The sequence below is a fragment of the Gymnoscopelus braueri genome (assembly GCF_963280865.1).
Source record: "Gymnoscopelus braueri genome assembly, chromosome: 16".
NCBI classification, from domain to species: domain Eukaryota; kingdom Metazoa; phylum Chordata; class Actinopteri; order Myctophiformes; family Myctophidae; genus Gymnoscopelus; species Gymnoscopelus braueri.
In genome coordinates, this window is record NC_137616.1 from 47674620 (window position 1) to 47696999 (window position 22380).

General features: G+C 42.8%; 1 protein-coding gene across 3 annotated transcripts; it reads right to left on the reverse strand.

Moving 5' to 3' along the window:
• Positions 1-1501: 1501 nt before the first annotated feature.
• On the reverse strand, positions 1502-20947 carry zbtb1 (zinc finger and BTB domain containing 1). Of its 3 annotated transcripts, none has more exons than XM_080453887.1 (6): positions 20545-20947; positions 16652-17564; positions 13528-14287; positions 9332-9617; positions 7538-7764; positions 1502-6669 (listed from the first exon to the last, which is right to left on the reverse strand). In XM_080453887.1, the coding sequence occupies exons 2-6, from the start codon at positions 17551-17553 to the stop codon at positions 6451-6453; spliced, it is 2394 nt and encodes a 797-aa protein (XP_080310013.1). In that variant the 5' UTR covers positions 17554-17564; positions 20545-20947; the 3' UTR covers positions 1502-6450. The 3 variants fall into 3 exon arrangements, with proteins under 3 accessions (XP_080310013.1, XP_080310012.1, XP_080310011.1); XM_080453886.1 differs by having other exon boundaries at positions 16652-17561; positions 20541-20947; XM_080453885.1 differs by having other exon boundaries at positions 20541-20947.
• Positions 20948-22380: the final 1433 nt, after the last annotated feature.

Genomic DNA, 22380 nt, shown 5'->3' on the forward strand with positions numbered 1-22380 from the left:
GGTATTCATATAGAGGTAGGCTATGCCGTCTCTCTCTCTCTCTCTCTCTCTCCTCTCTCTCTCTCTCTCTCTCTCTCTCTCTCTCTCTCTCTCTCTTCTCTCTCTCTCTCTCTCTCTCTCTCTCTCTCTCTCTCTCTCTCTCTCTCTCTCTCTCTCTCTCTCTCTCTCTCTCTCTCTCTCTCTCTCTCTCTCTCTCTCTCTCTCTCTCTCTCTCTCTCTCTCTCTCTCTCTCTCTCTCTCTCTCTCCTCTCACCAAGCTGCACTCACAACGTCTGATCAGCAGATGGAGCCAAAGAGCCATCTGCTCTTTTTTATTTAGTTATTCAGATAATTCCTCAAAGCTGCAGTGAGGAGACGTGAGTAACCGCAAAGGGAGCTGGGATCTGTAGTTCAGTCAAAAACTACAACGTCAACATAGATGTGTCGTTTGAAAGACAAGATTACAAGATTACAACAACATGTTTCAGATTAAATGTATAGCAATATGTTTCAGATAAAAATATATCAATATGTTTCAGATTACATTTATATCAATATGTTTCAGATTACATTTATGTGTTGGACAGCCAGAGGCTGGGGGCTACATAAAGTGCCTTTTCTAGATGTTATCAGATCTGTGGTTATTATTTGTACACTGTGTTGGCTGTGTTGACTCCAGTGTGAAGTTTTCACTGTCAGTGATGTCATCTGCTGGTGTTGTCATCCACTGTGTTTCATCAGGTCCAGAGTCAACACAGCCATCGATCAGGATATTTTAGAGCACTTTGTGCTTCCTTATGTTGACAAGCTTTATGGAGATGCTGATTTCCTTTTCCAGCAGGACTTGTGCACCTGCCCACAGAGCCAAAACTACTAGTGGTGTACTGACCATGCTGGATATATATAATTATTAGTATTTTAAAGCCCATCTTCAAGGCAAATATGAATAAGGAAAGTCATATAATTTACCTGGTTGGTTTGAGGATTAATATTATGGATTTCATACTTCACATTATTATTATTATTATGGTGTGATGGTGAAATTAGTAAAAGGATAAAGTTAACACTACAGTTACTTATAACAACTTTAATGAAACCCTTCAGACGTTAACATTTTAATGTAACTTAACTGAAAACATGGAAGAAACATATTATGGGTCAATGACACAGAAAAGAGCTTCACGAGAACAGAGTATGTTGTCGACATGCTGTAAATCGTCTGTCGGGTGGAAACCTCATAAAGTCCAAAAACTGTTACTTTTCAGAATTCAAATAGAAACACAGCAAAAGTAGCAGCTCGACAAAGCTCAAACGCGTCGCTTAGAGCTTGTAGATCTGCTACTTTTGAGTGACGCTGTAGTATGATCAAGTCGGGCGTTAATTTAAAGAGGTTTCTGCCGACAGCGACAAAATTATGTTCATCAAGTCTGCTGTATTTATGACCGCCACCGTCGCTGAGCCAAGTGTGACTTCAAGGTGATTTTAATGGGTTGTGTGTAGAGTACATGAAATGACTGATAAGGCAAAGGAGCAAGTTGCTTGTTAAGTCTTGTTGTGTGAATTACAAGAAAAGATTAAAAAAAATGCAAGAATAATGTGAAGAACAGCATGTTTGCACCCCAAGGCAGCTTCCAAACATCTTTTTATAGTGTTTTGTGTGTGTGAACAACTTCTTCATAATCTCATCTGACTATACTAGGCAAAGCTACTATCTGGAATTTGTTTGAATCAATCAAAGGTTATTTTTGACCAATCTGTATTAATACAATATAACTAGTACATGTTGCTCTACTCTGCCATCAGACAGAAGTCATTTGAAGCAGACGGTACATCAGATTGCACACTATAGATCAGCAGTTTCCAACTTTTTTCTGGTAGTGTGTTGAGTGGTCAGATGGAATTACCTCTCCACCGGCAGAGACATAAAACGTACAGATTGCAGCTTTAAAGACAATGAACTGACACTTGCTATGGACCAGAGGCGTCATTTCATAAACGAGATAGATGGTGACAAAAAAGAAGAAAAAAAAACGTACCACTTAAGCCCCATGTAATAGCTAAAATAGCCCCTTGTAGATCAGCTATTTTCAATATTGTAAAACAAAAACAATGACATAATAGGGACACATGGTTGAACGTGGATGGTTTCAGACAAGAACAGACAGGTCTATAACATGCGTCGCATGTAGACACATGTAGAGCGGCAATCTATAAAATCAGATTATTCTGCATGAAGAAAAGAAAAAAACATTTCAGATGTGGAGAAAACCTATATTCTGGATAGCATCGTGATTGCTATAGGATTATTTCCATCCCCTGCCGTAACCCCCAAATGACACCTCTGGCATGGTGGTCCGTCCGACCGCCACCAGTAAAAGGCACCAGACAGACACCCCAAAAAAAATGTCATCTACCACCTGTTTTTCTTAGGGCAACAATACAGTTAAACAGCCATTGAAATGAAAAGGACCACTCTGAATATATACAGTGTGCTTAGAAACAACTTGCAATGAGGGTGAATGACAGGAAAGCAGAGTTGGTTGGCTTAATTCCACTGAGTGTGCACGTGTGAATTAAATTAAAGGCACGCTCACACACACGCACACACACGCACGTGTCAGAAGTGCCAGCCCCCCGATCTCTTCCATTCTATGAGAAGCTAAAAAGGGGCGGAGCTTCTCTAACGTGCAGCGCGTATAGATTCCAACACTGGTGAATGTTTTGAGCGGGGTAAAGTAACTTTACTTTTTTCCACCACTGGTGTCAACCGATAAGCGCTGTGGTTGGCCCTCCGTGGCAGCCCTTTGGCTTGTAGTTATAGGGCAGGGGCAATTAACTGAAAATAATATCAAAACCGAAGTTTTTTTAACCAATAGGATAAGCAACCAAAAAGGACAACTTTGAGTTTGTTCAGTTGTTTCAAGAAGTTCTTTGATGCCAACTACCTCCGTGAGGGGACCATTACGACCCTGCAGGCTGCTCGCCAAGGTCACCAAACGTCTGGCTAACCAGAGGCTCTTACTGCCAAACCTCCCCGGAAGACTTCGGCAGCCCCTAGAAAGTCTTCCCCGACAACCAACCCCCTTGAAAATATCGGCACGCAATCCTACAACATCCTCAGCAGCACTGTGCAAAGACGACAACTTGGGACCCGAAGGGGCACTTATAACCACATAATCGAGAAGTTTATATAATATAAATATATATGTATTGAATCGACACAAAATAATTAAAATAGATTTTTTTTTTTATCGTACAGTGATTGGTCTTATGAAATTGATTGGTCTGATCAACCACATAGCCCTGTATTATACTTTGTTGTAGAATGGTGGCTGGTTGTACAAGAAGTGGAAAATATCTGATCTACGAGTTCACAACACGTCGCAGGCAGCGTGGCTTGTTGTGAGCTTGTATAGATTTGCTATTTTCACACAATCACAGCGCGTCTTCGCCGGATCTTCGCTGAATGGAGTTGCATAAATTGTAACGCGAGCTTGCCCCGCGCCGCATGCCCATTATGAGTTCCCCTCCACAATATGGCGCCCGCGGTGACATACAGCCCAGAGTCCAAGGCGGAGTCCCCCCCTCACTGGTAACGCTGGTGAGGGGATGGAGGAGGGAGAGTTCTCTGAGGCCACCGAGAGGACGTGGCTCTGGAGGTAGTGTTGATTTTGAAAGCAAATTTTTATTCAGTTTTAGTCATATTTTAGTTATCTGAAATGTTTGTCAACTAAATCTGCAGTTGATTTAGTCGACTAAAATGTATTTTGCCGGTGCCTTGATGGCGTCGTAATGGCTGATTTTACACTTGGTTGCATGCTGAAAATATCAGATCTACAAGCTCACAACGCGTCGCGACGCGTTGTGAGCTTGTAGATCTGCTATTTTCAGACCGCAACAGACTGCAACCCAACATAAAATGTGTTGTCTTTTAGTTCTACTGGATCTCTTCTCCACTAGTACCTCCCTAACATTTTAGTCTAGTTTTTATTTGTTGAAGAAATTGTCAATATATTTAGTCTTAGTTTGAGTCATCATAGCTCAGTTTTTATGTAGTTTTCGTCAGTGAAAAAAGGTAGCCGACGAACATTTTTCGTCATAGTTTTAGTCGACGAAATCAACACTGCCTGGAGGGTGGCCAAGGATTACGAAGAGGTGGGCACCGAGTGTCGGACAGGAGGAGGATGAGGAAGATGAGTATTAAAAAAGAGCCATGCTCTCGCCTATGGACCACAAGGTCATGGGTTCGATCCCGGGCACCGCAAACTCAGCGTACGAGTATAGCATGGCACGGGTGCGGTAAGTCATGCGGTTAAGTACTGGGAGCTGATGGTAGGTGTAGCGCTCCACCTCAGCAATAATCCATCTCCCAGGGGTCTATTAGCGCATCGTAACGGGGACAGACTCCCGGCGTTCTCGGCTGATACCGACTATAAGCCTCTCCGACCTACTTTGGTCAAAATACATAACCAGAAAACCAGCACTGGCCACAAAACCGCAAGACAACATTGGTTGGCGAAACCGCCTCTGACGCACATGTGTGAGCGTGCCGTCTGACCATGAAGAAAACTACAAGTGTCTAGTAATATTCAAAACGACATAATCAGCAAAGCTGTTGAATGTTTACTAGGGCTGAACAATTTGGGATGAAAAAAAAACAAAAAAAGGACCATACTGGTTTTTGGTGTAGATATAAGTCATGAGAGAGCCAATCCCAATTTGGGAGATTCCTATAGACCAGTGGTTCTCAAAGTGGGGTTCGGTGACCCCCCCCCCCCCCCCCCCCCCAGGGGTCCTTGAGGGCGTTCCAGGGGGAATAGCATCAAAATGATATTGTAGATCTGCATTTTTTTCTAAATAATCTTGAAAACGATTTGACAACACAAATCTTGTATGGGAGGGTCCCCTGGCACAATTCATTTTCAGATGGGGGTCCACAGCCAAATAGATAGAATAGATTTTGGGGGTCCTTGAATTTGAAATGTTTGAGAACCACACTGTCCGAGACCACCGGTTTACCACTGTTTCGACCTATATTTATTTTGTACAAAAGTGCAAAATCTTGAAATCAATCTGTATTTCTCTTTGAGAACATTTAACTTATAAATATATAATAAACACAAAAATAAAAGATCAGTTTATCTTATAAACTGAACTTTGGTTCATTTAACCACTTAAACCCTCTTCAAAAAAAGGGGGAAAAAATTAAAGAAAAAAAGGTTTCTGTTCTACAATCTTCCAACTTCAAGAGATCCGCGACTTCTGGACACTTTCCTCTGCAAGTTGATTTGTACATTATCGTACTGGAATGAATGGAAACCAATAGCTTCTTGGAAGGTCAAGAAAACCAAACATTGTCAGCAGTAATGTAAAATATACAGTATGGTCCTTTAGTAGACATTTAACCCATTAAAACCGGGAACGCATCTGTGTCATTTTGGATTTTTGCGTTGGCTATTATATATTATATATATATTATATTGGCAAAAATAGCAGATATATATAAGCTCACAGCGCGTCACTTCGTACCGCGCTGCGGGCTTGTAGATCTGCAATTGTTTTTGAAAAAAATCACAAAAATGTGCGCAAATCTTTGAATATATATTTTTCGGATATAATTGTTTTTACGCAATTTTTTTTACTCAAATCTTGAATGCTTCTGGGGGGGGGGGGGGGTCCATGGAACACATCATTTTGGGGGTGCTTGACATGAAAAAGTTTGAGCACCACTGATATAGCAACGTATGTTTTTTCAGAAAAAGGCATTAAGGCCTGGAACGCATCTGTGTCACTTTAGATTTCTTTGGCTATTCAAAAATAGCAGATCTACAAGCTCATAGCGTGGCACCGAGTGCCGCGCTATGAGCTTGTAGATCTGCTATTTTTGAAAAATCTTGAAAAAAAACATTTTTTTTTTTTTTTCAAAAAACTGTTAGGATTTATAAAACATTTTTAAGAATGGCCTCAGGTCTTAATGGGTTAAGGGGTGAAATTAATATGGTACTTGATTTATGGTCCAAAGATGACCTACAACACTAGAAGAACATGTTCATAAATCTATTTTTGAACTTTTTTTTTTTTTACACAATGAAGTGCAGCCTCTGCGATTTGGAAATTGCAGCAGTAGTTGATATTGTGATTTTGCCTTATTTTCCGATTAATTGTTCAGCCCTAATATGATTACCCAAAGCTCGAGGCACTGCAGCCCATCAACACTTAGGTTATGCATATACTTGAAAAGTGCAGAATTATAGGTTCTCTGTTATTTTTTTTGGTGTTCAAGTGCATAAATTTGATCTCACATTTATGGCTTTTTTTTGTTTTTGTTGACAGACTTAAAAAGTAGTACTTTTGTCATTTTGGGGGGTCAAGTACTCTTTTAAAATCTAAATCGAGGACGGGGGACGGGGTTGGTGGGGTACACGGAGGTAGGGGGGGGGGGGGTAGTTGTGTCCCCCTCCCCCCTACCTCCTATAGTCTCTTGGTGTGACTGGAGTTGTAGTGGCTCCGCATGTCTTTCCGCAGGCGGAACTTCTCGCCGCACACGCCGCAGATGTACAGGTGCACGTCCATGTGCTTCTCCAGCTGCTCCCCGCTGGGGAAGATCTGGAAGCACACCTGGCAGATGGACTCGCCCGCCGACAGGTGGGAGATCATGTGACGCAGGTGGTCGTGCTTGAGGAAGGTGCCCTTCATATGGAGGACGATGTGGAGGAAAAAAAAAGGGGGGGAAAAAGTTGATGTCACGATTATCATTGTGGCACAGAAATATTATCGAGTAACGATAATGAATTTAACGAAAAAACAGCACACAGTTACAACTCTTTCAACTTTTACTAAGTAGAGGGTTTTTGTCGCATTCCTAAGCCAATAATTTGATGACCAGCGGGCCTATAGGCAGCGGTTCCGGTAGGAGACACAAGGAGACTCTTTGTGTCTCCTACCGGAACCGCTGCCGGACATCAAATTATTGTTCTCCATGGACTGACTAATCGATAGATATATTTTTTTTTTTTTGGTGAACTGTCCCTTTAAGTGGTTATAATTAACGATAATAACGTTATAGGTAGGGTAAGTGATTTTCTTTGGTTAAAATAAGTGTTAAATAGCTCTATATTCTGATAGTACTCATTGCTATAGAGTGTTTGTTCAGTAAAAGGAGTCTCCTTGTCTCTCCACCTTTTTTAAACACTGAAACATTTTCGTTTCAGCTTCAGTTTCATTTCCAATTGTATCCAATCAGGATAGAGAACTCAAGCAGGATATAGATGAAGTGAAATTGGAAGTGATGACACTAAGAAATGAGCAGAAAAAATTGGAACTGGAACACTATAAAAATGGAGCTGAGATTTTGACACCTACCGAAAAATGTATTTTCTGTTTATTAAAGAGCTGGAGAGACATGGAGACTCCTGTTACTGAACAAACACTCTATAGCAATGATTACTATCAGAATATAGTGATTTAACCTTTTAACAAAATACTTTTTGTTTTAACCAAAAAATATCACTTACCCTACCTTTAACATCGTCCCATCCATCCGTTTGTTCATCCCTACCTGGTCGCAGACGGGGCAGACGTAGCGCGCCATGCCCTTGTGCATGTCGGTGTGCAGCCGCAGCTGCCGCTCGCGCAGGAACTGCTTGCCGCAGGTCTGGCAGCTGAACTGCTTCTCTTTGGTGTGCACGGTGTAGTGCTCCCTCAGGTGGCAGCGCTGGTAGAAGCCCTTCCCGCAGATGCTGCAGAAGTGCTTGCGCCGGTGGTCCGGCTCGCCGCCGATGCCGCCTGTAGTGGGAGGGGAGGGGGGGGGGGGGTGTCAATGATGATGATCGTGACGTTTTTTTTAACTGTGGAAAAAGTACTCAAATTCTTTACTTAAGTAAAAGTATCAATAATGCAATATAAAAATACTCTGTTACAAGTAAAAGTCCAGAATTCAAAATGAACTTGAATAAAAAAGTACAAAAGTATTGGCATTAAAATGTACTTAAAGTACCAAAAGTAAAAGTACTGAAATGTTTGAAAATAGCAGAAGCTCACAACGCGTCGAATCGCGACGCGTTGTGAGCTTGTAGATCGGCTATTTTCAAATAGCCTATGTATAAAATAGAGTTAGAGCTAAAGTGGTTAATGTATGTTTTATAATATCATAATGTATATCTGCAAAGTAACTAGTAACTAAAGTTTTCAATTAATTGTAGTGGAGTAAAAGTACAATATTTGCCTCTGAGATGTAGTGGAGTAGAAGTAAAAGTATTGGAAATTGGAAATACTCAAGTAAAGTACAAATACCTCAAAATTGTACTTAAGTAAATGTACCTAATTACTCTCCACCACTGTAACTGACGATCGTCAAACTGTAATTGTGTTGTTGTTGTTTTCGGGGGCATTGAAAGTTTTGAACGTATGAATAAATATATCGTTGTATATCGTTGTTGTCAGGCAGAAACTCTTATGTCTCCATATTCTAACTTTTTGTGTTTTTCTCGTAAATTAACGTCCTACTTGATCATACTACAGCGTCACACAAAAGCATCAAAAGTAGCAGATCCGCAAGCTTAAAACGCGGCGCGAAGCAACAGCAATTGCACAGGGCAAACAATAATCAATATGCATAATGTACTACGGCCAAAAAAGGCCATATTCAATAATGTTACACCTTTTTTTTTTAAAGCAGAAATAGATATACAAGCTCACAACTCGTCGCATCGTGAGCTTATATACAGTTTCTGCTTTTCTTTCCCTCCCTCTTTTTCCTTTTGAATAGCCTAGATGAATTTGTACTGTACAGTCTGAAGCGGGAAAACAATTGTGACAATTACGCAAAACTATTTGAGGCGATGATGTCATAATTGACAGTAGGGTTGAGACGATGAATGACAGCCATCATCAGGATGGGTCTGTTTACATGGGACATTGGCCCTGACAGTCCCACTTATAAATAACACATTCAATCCAGGAACGAATCTGTGTCATTCTAGATTTTTAGCTATAGCCATTATTTCATACTTTAATAGCAGATATATAAGCTATGAGCTTGTAGATCTGCTATTTCTTTTTTATCGTGATGTTTTTTTGCAAATCTTTGAATATATATATATATATATATATATATATATTTATTTTTTTAACCCAAATCTTTGCTTCTGGGGGTCCCTGGAACAAAACTTTTTCATGTCAAGGACCCCCAAATGTATATGTATTTGGCCGCGGCAGATCTACAAGCTTGTAGATGTGCTATTTTTGAATAGCCAAAGTGTAAAATATGACTAAACTCTAAAATGACACGTGATGCGTTCCCGGGTTGTTTTTTTTATGGGTTTTTAAAATCGACAGGCCTTATTATCATTACCGGCTTCGTCCAGCAGGGCGGGGCGGAACAGCTCGGGGTCGTGACAGGAGAGGGCGTGCTCCAGCGCCAGGCTCTCGCTCTGGAAGAGCAGGCCGCAGTGAGGACAGGCCAGGTCCGAGCCCTCCAACAGCAGGCCGTCCTCCATCATCACCTCCTCCTCGCCCTGCATGGGCTCCTCCTCCAGCAGGGAGGAGCTGTCGTCCTCGCCGTGGGAGTCGGACTCGGCGCCTTGGGACTCGCCGCAGCGCTCGGCGTGCTCCTGGAGCTGCCGTCCTTTGATGAGCACCTGGCCAGGGATTAAAGGAGAGAAAAAAAAGACATAATTATGGTTGTTGTCGGGCAGAAATCTCTTATCTCCATATTCTTTTTTTTTAAAGATTCATTTTTTGGCTGTTATGCCTTTATTAATAGAGATAGACAGTAGGCTGACAGGAAATGGGGGAGAGAGATGGGGAGTGACATGCAGCAAAGGCCGTCGGGATCGGGAATCGAACCCACGACCAGTGGTGGAAAAAGTACTCAAATGTTTTACTTAAGTAAAAGTACCAATACTGCAATATAAAAATATTCGGTTACAAGTAAAAGACCAGAATTCAGAATGTATTTGAGTAAAAGTACAAAAGTATTGGCATCAAAATATACTCAAAGTACAAAAAGTAAAAGTACTAAAATATTTGAAAATAGCAGATCTACAAGCTCACAACGCGTCGCGATGCGACGCGTTGTGAGCTTGTAGATCTGCTATTTTCAAATAGCCTATGTATAACATAAGGCTAATGTGGTTAATGTATGTTTCATAATGTCCACATTTTTATCTGAAAAGTAACTAGTAACTAAAGTTTTCAAATAATTGTAGTGGAGTAAAAGTACAATATTTGCCTCTGAGATGTAGTGGAGTAGAAGTAGAAGTATTGGAAATTGGAAATACTCAAGTAAAGTACAAATACCTCAAAAATGTACTTAAGTACAGTACTTAAGTAAATGTACTTAGTTACTTTCCACCACTGCCCACGACACGCTGTCAGGCTACACTGAGCCTCCATATTCTACCTTTTTGTGTTTTCTTCTAGTAAATTAACGCCCAGTAGGGCCTACCTGATCACACTACAGCGTCACACTACAGTATCAAAAGTAGCAGATCTGCAAGCTTCGAAACGTGAGCAGAAGCAGAGGTGCAGATCTGCTTCTTTGGGTATTTTTTTAATTTGAATCCTGAAAAGTAACAATTTTGGACATATAGATGGGTTTCCTGTTTGTAAACATGAGAGGATGATGCGCGCGCAGTGGAGGGTTGAGCAGTAGAGGGCGCTATTACCCGCAGCAGCTCCAGTCAAATGTACATTCATAAAAGACATGGTCTTCACCGGGTTTAATGAAAGTAGATTAAATGATGCAGTTTGTAATATCTTCTTCACTCAATAAAAATGATTTGTCGGAAGTTGGATCTGTTTGTATATAATAGCAGCATTATGCCTATTATGCCTAAAATAGCAGCATTATGCCTATCTAAATCCCGAACTTAACAACAGAGTGAAGGGCGCTTCCGGTTCGTTCTACCCCACGCATGCGCAGATTGCGCACTCTGCTCTGTGATGACGTCGCGCGGAAACCCATCTATATGATAAATAAACTCACAACTGAAAGTTTTGTTAGGCTATGTGACATGTCTAGTCTCACGTAGCCAGACTGCTTTTCTACAATCACTAGATGTTATATAGTCTGGAACTACTGCACCAGTGCATCTCCCGAAAGCTGAGACAGGAAGCTGTCATCTGATCGTCATTTCCGTTCACAAAAATACAACCGATTTAGACCTGCGGCCGATTTTAAAAACGCCTTCTAAATCCTAACCTAAGTTTTCCCTTTCCCTGATTGATCGTTTAATTGCAGATAAGAATTTACTAGATTGAATGAAACAATTAATTGAACATTTGATGCTTAACCCATTCCACCCGGGAACGCATCCGTGTCATTTCAGATTTATTTGGCTATTAAAAAATAGCAGATATACAAGCTCTTATGATATGAGCTTGTAGATCTGCTATTTTTGAAAATAAATCGTGATAATGTGTGCAAATCTTTGAATGTAAATATATATTTTTAACTCAAATCTTTGCTTCTGGGGGTCCCTGGAACTAAATATTTTTGAGATGGGGGGGGGGGGTGGTCCTTGACAAGAAAAAATAACCACTGATATTATAGCAACATAGTTTTTTTTTTAACCGTTAGGATTTAGAAGACATCTGTAGAATCCCCAGAAGCAAAGATTTGAGTTAAAAATTTTCGCTTTAAAAAACATACATATTCAAAGATTTGCAAAATGTTTCACAATTAAAAAAGAAAATAGCAGATCTACAAGCTCCCACCGCTGCACTCGGTGCCGCGCTATGAGCTTGTAGATCTGCACAGTATGCGTTCCCGGATTGAATGTGTTAAACACACTCATATAGTATGCAACTAAGTAAATGGATATCTGCTTGGACCCGGCAAGGTTATGTGGCAACATCACGCATCACACATGTGTAGCATGCATGTAGGCCCGTCACAATTATTACATCATTGTCTAATCGCAATTATTTGAGATAGTCGCAATTATTTTCGCAATTACTTTTGCATAATCGTCATAATTGTCAAAATAGTTTCCATGATCAAAAATACATTTTCAAATATAAAAAAAGGCTGAAATAGCAGATCTACAAGCTTACAACGCCTCACGAAAATACATTTTCAAGTATAAAAAAGCTGAAATAGCAGATCTACAAGCTTACAACGCCTCACGAAAATACATTTTCAAGTTTTTTTTTCTTTTTTGAAAGTATAAAATTATTTTAGTTATGTATTTGTAAATGTAAAGTTATTTGTCATATCTGCCCTGTGCAATGTTTTGCTTACGAAGCCTAAAAACCAAACAGAAATTACGTTCCAATGTTCAATGACAAAAACACAATTAAAATCGTTAATCGCAATTGTTTGTGTGACAATTAATCGTCAACTTAAATTTGTAATCGTGACAGCCTTGCATGCATGGTGAACGTAAACACCATCCGGTACAGGCGGTCACAAGGGTCTGCTAAGCGTGAAAATAATTGCCCCCCCCCCCACCCCCGTCCTCATGCAAACGCATGTGGTGCGCATATATACGTGATGAACACACATGTGCACACGAGTGGTTTATTTAAGGCTTGCGGTTTGGCGGGTTGAAAGAATATGTTCACCCTATTCAGTAGGCTTCCTATAAATAAGATGCACGAGAAGCTCAAAATGTTATCCACAAATGGGTCAAACTGCTTTTCACTGTGTCGTTATTAAATATATGAGAGTTTCATATCCTGAAGTTAACAATCATTGAAATGTTTCAGCATTGCCTCTATCTGTGGACAGTTTTAAAGCACAGCTCAAGACATATTTCTTCACTCTTGCTTTTAGTTGATTTTTTCTCTTCTAAATCTCTGTGTTGTTATTCATGTCTGTACTGTTTTGCTCACTGCCTGTTATGTATTGTTTTAGACATTATTTTTATGCCATCGTTTTTTGCCACTGTTTTATTGTGTATTTTATTAAAAAAAATGTGTTGTGTTTTTTTTGCTCTGTAAAGCACTTTGAGCTGCATTTATGTCATGAAAGGTGCTATATAAATAAAGTTTATTATTATTATTATCTCATGTACATTTTCTCAGGAAAATCACCGCTTATCAATTACTTGACAATCGATCGAGAAGGAGCACGACACTGGATAAATCATAATTTAGAGAAAAGCAAAGGAAAAGATATGATGGACTCTATAGCATTGGTTCTCAAAGTGGGGTGGGGGGACCCCCAGGGGTACCAGGGGGTCCCCAGCGAAATTAGTTAATAAAGCGTCACAATCATTTTAACCCCATATTTGTATCCATATTTTATACTTTGGATATTCAAAAATAGCAGAACAAGCTTGTAGATCTGCCATTTTTGAAAAATCGCGAAAATGTGTGCAAATCTTTGAATATAGTAGGTATTTTTAAAGCAAACATTTGTAACTCAAATCTTTGCTTCTGGGGGGGTCCCTGGGACAAAATATTTGGAGATGGGGGTCTGCGGTGAAATACATATCATTTTGGGGGTCCTTGACATGAAAAGGTTTGAGAACCACTGCTATATAGAATCCAAATGAGTGAAAATCGGTGCTGGCGAACTTAAGAACTTCTAATCCAATGCACCTGGCCACAGCGTCCACAGGCGCAGATGTGACCCATGTGGTTGGAGATGTAGTGGGTGGACTTGTCCTCGTCGGTCATCAAGGCGCCGCACAGTTCGCACGGCGTGCACTGCTCCTCCTCGGCCTTCTCCTCCTTAATCTTGCGGACCTTGGCGGCGGGGGGGAGGATCCCCGAAGAAGAGTCCTCCTCCTCCTCCCCCCCGCCGCCACCACCACCACCGCCGCCGGACAAGTGGCCGTCGAACGGCTCTTCGTTCGTGCCGTCCTCCATGGCCGACGACGACGCGCCCCCCGGCTCCTCCTCCGGTGGCTGGTGGCGTTCGAGCCTCGTCGCCGTCCGGTGGTGGCGGTGGCGGTCTCTCGGCGTCGGGTCCTTGTGTTTGGTTTCGCCGCGTAGCCGCGCGCTACAGTCCCTGCCGCCGGCGGCGCCGCCGTGCTCGCCCACCCGCACCACCTTGATGCTGCCGTCCGCGTTGTCGTCGGAGAGCGGCGGCTCCTCCGGCTCCGTCTTGATGGAGACGCTCCTGGTGGAACCGGCTTCGTTGTCCGTCGTCGTCGTCGTCCCGGCCGCCACCGAGCGGATCGTCGTGGTGGTGGCGGCGGCGCCCACGGAGTCCATCTTGTGCTGCTGCTCCTCCCCGGGCCAGTCGTCCTCCTCTCCTTTGCAGACGACCATCAACCGGCCGGGCTCCTCGGGCCCCCCCCCCTCCGACGCCGAGCTCTCGGCCTTGCTGGAGTCGTTGTCGGCCTCTGCGTTGGTCCTGTTGGGTCAGAGCGGGACGTTAGCGGTTAGCAGTGGTGTAAAGTAACTAAGTACATTTACTTAAGTACTGTACTTAAGTACAATTCTGAGGTATTTGTACTTTACTTGAGTATTTCCAATTTCCAATACTTTGACTTCTACTCCACTACATCTCAGAGGCAAATATTGTACTTTTACTCCACTACAATTATTTGAAAACTTTAGTTACTAGTTACTTTTCAGGTATAAATTGATATAATTAACCACTTTAGACCTATTTTATACATAGGCTATTTGAAAATAGCAGATCTACAAGCTCACAACGCGTCGCATCGCGACGCGTTGTGAGCTTGTAGATCTGCTATTTTCAAACATTTAGTATTTTTACTTTTAGTACTTTAAGTACATTTTGATACTAATACTTTGTGCATTCAGGACTTTTACTTGTAACAGAGTACTTCTACATTGCAGTATTGATACTTTTACTTAAGTAAAACATTTGAGTACTTTTTCCATCACTGGCGGTTAGAGGCAGTGATGGGGATGATTGCATGGGAATAAAGCGAAATAGAACTAGAAGTCACTAAACTGCATTCATTTCATTGTGCACCTGCGTTTGTCAATAACTGGTCAAGTTTTCTTTACTCCCCAGCTGGGCAATCTAAGAGCATTTGCGATAGTATGCAGACCGATCAGAGTTTATATGTAGGCTACAGCTGCGTGGTGCAAACTTGATTTAATCTAACTACTCCAACGTGGTTAATGCAGGTAGATAATCAAACAAAAAGAAGCAGTCTTGTGGCCTGGGCCGCAGAGTGGCTGTCCAGAGTGACACCCTAGGCTGCAATGCCAGCCTGACGGCGCATGTCGCGGGTTCGACTCCCGATCCCGGCGACCTGCCATCATATAGTTCTCTTAGCAGATTCATTGCTTTTAAAGGATCTGTTCCGTTCGATGCCCTGCCAGAATGAACGGTTTGAGAGCACTTTTGTCCCAACAGCAATTGGGCTCTTTAACTCCATGACCAGCCACTAGGCCTATGAACTAGACTAATAGTTTTAGTTTTAGGTATTCATGGGTCTATGTGCAATAACAAAGGATTATTATTATTCCCAGTGACACCTTCTAATGCTTTTTATGCTTATTCATAATATTCTTTTTAATATATTTGTCTTCTCTCAGTTTTTAACCCTTGCACCCCTCTTTTTGTGATGTGTTTTTTAACTAACCTTAATGTATGAGTGTATGAGCTATGGGATATCTGAATTTCCCTCCGCGGATCAATAAAGTATCTATCTATCTATCTATCTATCTATGTGTAAAATAATTCATATGGCTCTGTTGCACTTAACTATGCAACTATCCGGGGACCCACAGGGGTGCTTGAGGGAGTTCCAGGGGGTCCCCAGCTAAATGATAGATAGTTTGGAACCAAATGTACCCTTATGGGTCTGTAACTCTGAGAGTGTACAAATGGAACCAAATGGACCCGTTAGGTTCCATTTGTACACTCTCAGAGTTAAATTAACATTGATTTTACAATATAAATTGGGGTTCCAGAGATAGAAATGCCATTAAATGGGGGTCCGTAGCCTAATGCTTGTCAAACTGGGTGTCCTTGATATTAAAATGGTTGAAAATCACTGCTAGAGCCGTAAAAATCTTCTCTAATGGGGGTCCTTCCTTGGCATATCTTTTCAAATGGGGGTCCGTGGGCTAATAAGTGTCAATTTGGGGGTCCTTGACATGAAAAAGTTTGAGAACCACTGCTCTAAACAGCACTGAAACACTTGCATTGTAACCTCCTATCGTCAAATATTCTGCACCATTTAGAGTGCGTAACCAAGCAACGTCTCCAAGTAGTGCTCCCCTGAGAACTAGACCAAAAAAACCTTAGGTGCGCTCCTGCAAATGGACCCGTATACCATTGGTTCTCAAAGTGGGGTCCGGGGACCCCCAGGGGTCCTTGGGGGAGGTACCAGGGGGTCCCCAGCTAAATTAGTTAAAATAAAGCGTAAAATAAAACTCCTTTTTCCATATTTTATACTTTGGCTATTCAAAAATAGCAGATATACAAGCTCATAGCACGGCACCGAGTGCTGCGCTATGAGCTTGTAGATCTGCATTTTTTTTTTTAAATCCTGAAACATTTTTTAAAGCGAACATTTTAAACTAAAATGTTTTACTAAAATCTTTGCTTCTGGGGGTCCACGGCCAAATACATATCATTTTGGGGGTCCTTGACATGAAAAAGTTTGAGAACCACTGTCGTATATACTCTCTTGAGTTATGGGAGTTCTTGAAATGTAAAGGTTTTAGAAACAAACTGACCTAGAAGAATATTTTATATCGTTTCCTGCAGGAAAAACCCGTTCATAGTTACCTGGGGGGCTGGTAGGCCTTGCGGTTGGTGCAGGTCAGGATGTGCTCGATCAGGAGCTTCTCGCAGCTGAACACGAACCCGCAGTCGTCGCAGGTGTAGGTCCGGCCGAAGCGAGGGCGCTCCTTCAGGTTGGAGCTCCTGCCGCCGGAGCGCTTCCTCAAGTCACACGGCTGCTCCGCCATGCTGTCCATGAGCGGCGGAGCTACGATTAAAGGCACGACGGCAGACACGACCACGTCCTCCACTGCCGCCGCCGCCGCCGCCCTGGTAGCTGACAGCGGGATAGCTTGCCGTGCCACTGCCGCTACAGCGGCGGTAGCAGTGCCGGTGCTGCTGCTGCTGCCACCGGTGGTGGCGGCGGCTTTAGGCGGGCGCTCCGCCTCGGGGACCGCGGGGCCGCCGCTGGGCCTCGCTTGCTCGAACATGCGCACGCCGAACATCATCTTCCCGGCGGCGGCCGCCACGCCCGTCGTGGAGGAAGAGGAGCTGGAGGAGGACGAGGAGGACGAGGAGGCGGAGGAGGACGGCGTGAGGTTGGAGCCGCGGATGTCCCGCAGGTCCTCCAGGGAGTCGGGGATGTAGTACATCTGCAGGTAGGCCATGGAGGCCTTCAGCTCCTCGAACTCGTAGCTGCCCACCACGATGCGGCCCAGGTACATGAGCTGCAGGATGAGGTCGAAGCACTCGGCGCTCATCTGCATGTTGCTGAGGTCCAGCCGCGAGGTGCCCTGCTGGTCGCGGATGAACAGCATGCGGAAGTAGGAGCTGCAGGCGGCCAGCACGGCCTTGTGCGCCCGGAAGTAGATGTCGCCGATGGAGATGCAGCAGTCGCACAGGAAGCCCCACTCCCGCTGGTTGTTGAGCTGCTGCAGGACATGGTCGCTGTGGCTTAGCCTCGCCATCGCCCCCCCTACTGGGGAGGAGGGAGAAAGACAGGGGGTGGTGCAGAGAGGAGAGACGGAGAGGAGAGGAGAAAGAGAGGAGATGAAGAAAGCAATTAACTGGCTGCATGCTTTATACATTGAGGTTTGGATGTGGTTAGGGTTTATTGTGCTGCAGTAGATTTCGTAATGTTTGCTGGATTCCAGACCGTGTTGAGCCCTGGTAGATGACTACTGAATGACTATGTAGTTTTGTTTCACATCATGATAAAAAAAGGTGGTGCTTCTACTATAGGCAATGTGTACAGCACTGTACAGAGCAACACACAGAACTATTAACGTTACGTTCTTTTCTGGCTATGGTGTGTCTCTGGATAGACCAAAAGCCTGATTCATACCTTTGCGTATAAATGAGGCTTAAGGTTTGATTCCCACTTGGACCCCCATATTAACTACCTTCAACGCCCTATTTTGAACGTGTCATTGTGGGCAGAAATTGTCAACAACTGTCAAACCAATAATGGAAATAACATATCTGCACATTCACAACACATTGCCTTGCATTGTGAGCTTGTAGATCTGCTACTTTCACTATCTGTTGTATGATTATACAGCAGTGGTTCTCAACCAGTGGTCCGGGGACCACCAGTGGTCCTTGGGGGGGGTACCAGGGGGTCCCCAGCGAAATTAGTTAACATAGCGTCACAATCATTTTAACCACTTAGCTTTGGCTATTCAAAAATAGCAGATCTACAAGCTCATAGCGCGGCACTGAGTGCCGCACTATGAGCTTGTAGATCTGCTATTTTTGAAAAATCTTGAAAATGTGTGCAAATCTTTGAATATATACATTTTTTAAAAGTCAAATCTTTGCTTCTGGGGGTCCCTGGCACAAAACATTTTCGGATTGGGGGTCCGCGGCCAAAATGTATATCAATTTAGGGGTCCTTGGCATGAAAAGGGCTGAAAACCACTGTTATACAGGGTATATACTATGAGTATATGGGGCTTAAGTGGTAGGCCTATGCCTATACCCATGATGCTACTATCACGGTTGGAATGAAAATGCTATATGATATGTGTTCATGACTAAGGGAAGAGCTATCACATACATTACAAATACAGTACACTGTGACATATTCTTCACACGTTCATTAATACCCCATACTGTACATGGTAGACTTAAAAACTCATTCTAAATTGGAATACCCTCCCAGGTTGTCGGCATGAAAACAAACACCTGGGGCCTTCCTGAAAGGAATGTAGTATTATTATTATTATTATTATTATTATTAATGTCTTATATTCCGACTCAAACCAATTCAAAGAATGCTTTTTAAATGTTAAATGTTTCATCTCTTATACGCCTCCTCCATGACTCAGAATAACAAACAGTATAACTGTTCTGTAATCTACTAGTAGAGATAGTATAGCGTGAACACGACTCTACTCTTAGTAGTGCACTACTGTATATTTAGGAGGCTAACATAAACATGTCTCTAATGTTAGTAGTCTACTCTACTGTACATTTAGTAGCCTATAACATAAACATGACTCTACTGTCTACTAACAAACATATAACTCTAGTCTACCATACTGTACATTTAGTATACAAAACAAACCTGATTATGTATTTATTTTCAAGGACCCCCAAGTTTGGTATGCATTAGGCCACGCATAACCCCTATAACTCTGAGAGTGTACAAATGGACCCTTACAGGTCCACATTTGGTTCCATTGTATACACTCCCAGAGTAACACACCTGTAAGGGTCCATTTGGTTCCCATAACAATCAATTAGTTGGGGACCCCCGTGGAACCCCCTCAAGGACCCCTGGAGGGGTCCATGGACCACTTTTGAGAGCCACTGACATAAACAACATGACAGTGTGTAAGACCTACAGTAGATGTTTGCATAACGTAAACATAACTCCACCCAGCCGGTCTGCAACAGTAGCTTTCAACTGTACAGGTTTGTTATGACATGTTAATACATACTTAAGATAACTTTTTGTCTCACAATCCAATTATGTCTACTTCTTAAGGAGAGGTTAACTTTAAGGACATTAACTACATAGATATTAACTAATACAGTAGCTATATTTCTGACCATAGGTTTGTAATTAACATTTGGTTCATTTACATATAGTATGTAGTAGTAGGCTATCTATTATAATTAGCTATGTTGTAACATTAATTACATTGACTGTCTGAGGGGGGGTTCTATATTACAGTGCACACATAACAGCAGACCTGTAGTTAAAGCAGCTAAATGAGAGGTTATAGCAGCCCGCCCACGCATCTCTGCGTGGCCTCTACGCACTCTCACACACACACGCACGCACGGGGTGTAGTGCGGGGAGGGGAGGGGGGGTGCTCTGTTCATTGTCACGCCTAATAAACAATGTACGATATTATTATTATATACCTCGAATAAGAACCTGGTGACAGTTGTTGTATAACGTTGTAACTAGTTGTAACCAGTTCTGACAACACACTGGTTTTTACTTACAACGTTACAACAACAACAACCTTAGAGACTCTCCCAGACTCCTGCCCCGCACCGCATGAAACGACGAAACGCAAAATGGAGCTTGGTTAGGGTTGGCCCTGCTGTGTTTGTAGAGCTGCGTGAGACAGCGCTTGCGTGAGAGGCAGCTCGAGCCGTCTGCTTCCAGCTCGAGCTGCCTCTGCCTCTCTCCCTCTCTCTCTCTCACGCAGAGTGAAGCCAGAGAGAGCACGCGCTGCCTGCCTCGCGCTGCCTGCCTGCCTGCCACCCCCGCGCTGCTGCTGCTGCGTGCGTGACGTGCGTGCTTCTCCACCACAATCCCGCATTCACGCACGACTCGAGAGACTTCAGAACAACAACGACGACGACGACGACGAAACGGGCTTTATTAGTAGTAGTAGTAACTGTAATAGTGGCGTTATTGTCGTTATTATTATTATTACACAGTTACCGTGTTGTTTACAAACTCAGAAAAGAAACGTCGAGCCCGAACACTCACCGACAGCACTAGAGAGGAGGAGGTGTAGGAGGAGGCCCAGACCCACGGCGTATAGGTTCTGAAGTGGAGAGTTTGTGTGTTAATGTCCTCCACAAGAAGTTCCGTCCAGTTCGGTTCAGTTCGGTTTGGTTCGGTTCCCCCCGCGTCGCCTTCTCTTCTCGTCGCGTCGCCCGGCGGGCCCCGTCGTTCTTCTTTCCCCCCTCCTCTTTCACTTTTTTTAATTATTATTCCGAAATCCGAACCATAAAGTTGTGGTGGACCCGGACGGGACGGGACGGACGACAAGAAGAAGAAGAAGAAACACTCGCGAGGGTGAAGCCTCCTCTCCTCTAGTTTCTTCTGCAGTCTGTCCCAGGAAAAAAAAAAAAAAAAGGATGAAAGAACTTCCGCACAGCCGCTCTGCTCTGCTCGCGCTCACTCACCGCCGAGCCGCACGCGCCTCCCCTCCCTTCCCTCCCCGCGAGCTTTAACACCACACCCCCCCCTGCTGCGTCGTCACCCAACCCCGCCCCCTACACACTATTATTAATAAATACTAGTGTGTAGGCTAGAGTCACTACGTATTCTTCTGCCTACACATATTACGTCATGTCCTAGGAGGATGAGCGAATAGGGGAAGGGGATCAACGTCACGTGATTCCCTTGTTTGACCCTGCAAACTCCCTGATGTGTGTCTCAAAGAATATGATTATTGGCAGAATCGCGAAAAGTTTAGAATATTTGTTCCGGTGGTTGTACTACAATGCTTCACCATATGTTGCGATATGACGGGGAAAAAACATGAAATGTAACAATGTGTACGTTCAATAGTGCAATTCCAATGGTGAAAGCTGTGCTGTTTGACCCCGCGAAGGAATGGCGGATTCGGCCATGCCCCGAAATACCTGTATGTGTGTGTATCAAAGAATACATGTTACTCAAGTAGTGTAACCATGTAGACCTACCATATCAGTGACATATCAATCTAAAAAAATAGAAGAAAAGTAAATTTTCTTCCGTAATATCATTTGAAAAGTGAAACTTTCATATATTCTAGATTAATCGCGCGTAAAGTGAAATATATTTTTTTTAAAAAGTTTTATGGCATAGGCTACAGCTCATGAAAATCAAAAATCAATTTCTCAAAATATTAGAATATTAGGCTACAAGAGACCACAAAAAATGAAAATATTTATAGGCTAATACAGAAATGTTGACCATCTGAAAAGTATGTTAATACTGTATGCACTCAATACTTGGTCTGGGCTACTTTTGAACAAATGTGGCACTGCTGAGGTGTGATGGAAGCCCATGGTTTGCTTTCATAGCAGCCTTAAGATCATTTGTATTGCTGAGTCTTAGAGTCTCACACCTTCCTCTTGACAACATAGCTTCTCTGTGGGGTTCAGGTCTGGCCAGTTGGCTGGTCAGTCAAGCACATCATGGAAAGTTTCCACCTTGAATATTGGAGGAAATTATGTAACTCATGTCAACATTTCTATCTTTAAAATGTCCTTCCAATTGAAATGTGTGAAGCCCCACTAGAAACTGCTGTGTGGGCTGAAAACAAATGATAGGATTTTACTAGAAATATATTATATATATATATATATATATATATATATATATATACACACACACACTTATAAACTTGTTTTAATAGATTTCATAGACTTTTTTGACAGCACTGTCATTGTGTAGTGTTGTGTTGGAATCATGTAAAGTTGAATTTTCAGACAATTAACCACTTAAACCCTCAATACTTAGAAAACTTGACCTTGGTCTGCTCTTTTTTGCCTACACACCGAACCTATTTGCCGATCTGCTATTTTCGGCCAATGTAGAACAGGGATAGCAACTG

Bases quoted from the DNA above. Each gene is read 5' to 3' on its own strand.
- zbtb1 (XM_080453887.1), bottom strand. From the start codon at position 17,553: ATGGCGAGGCTAAGCCACAGCGACCATGTCCTGCAGCAGCTCAACAAC. The intron at 7,765-9,331 runs GTAATGATAATA...CTCCCACTACAG, and splicing joins CGCCCTGCTGGACGAAGCCG to GCGGCATCGGCGGCGAGCCG. The intron at 6,670-7,537 runs GTAGGGATGAAC...CTCCATATGAAG, and splicing joins TCTGCCCCGTCTGCGACCAG to GGCACCTTCCTCAAGCACGA.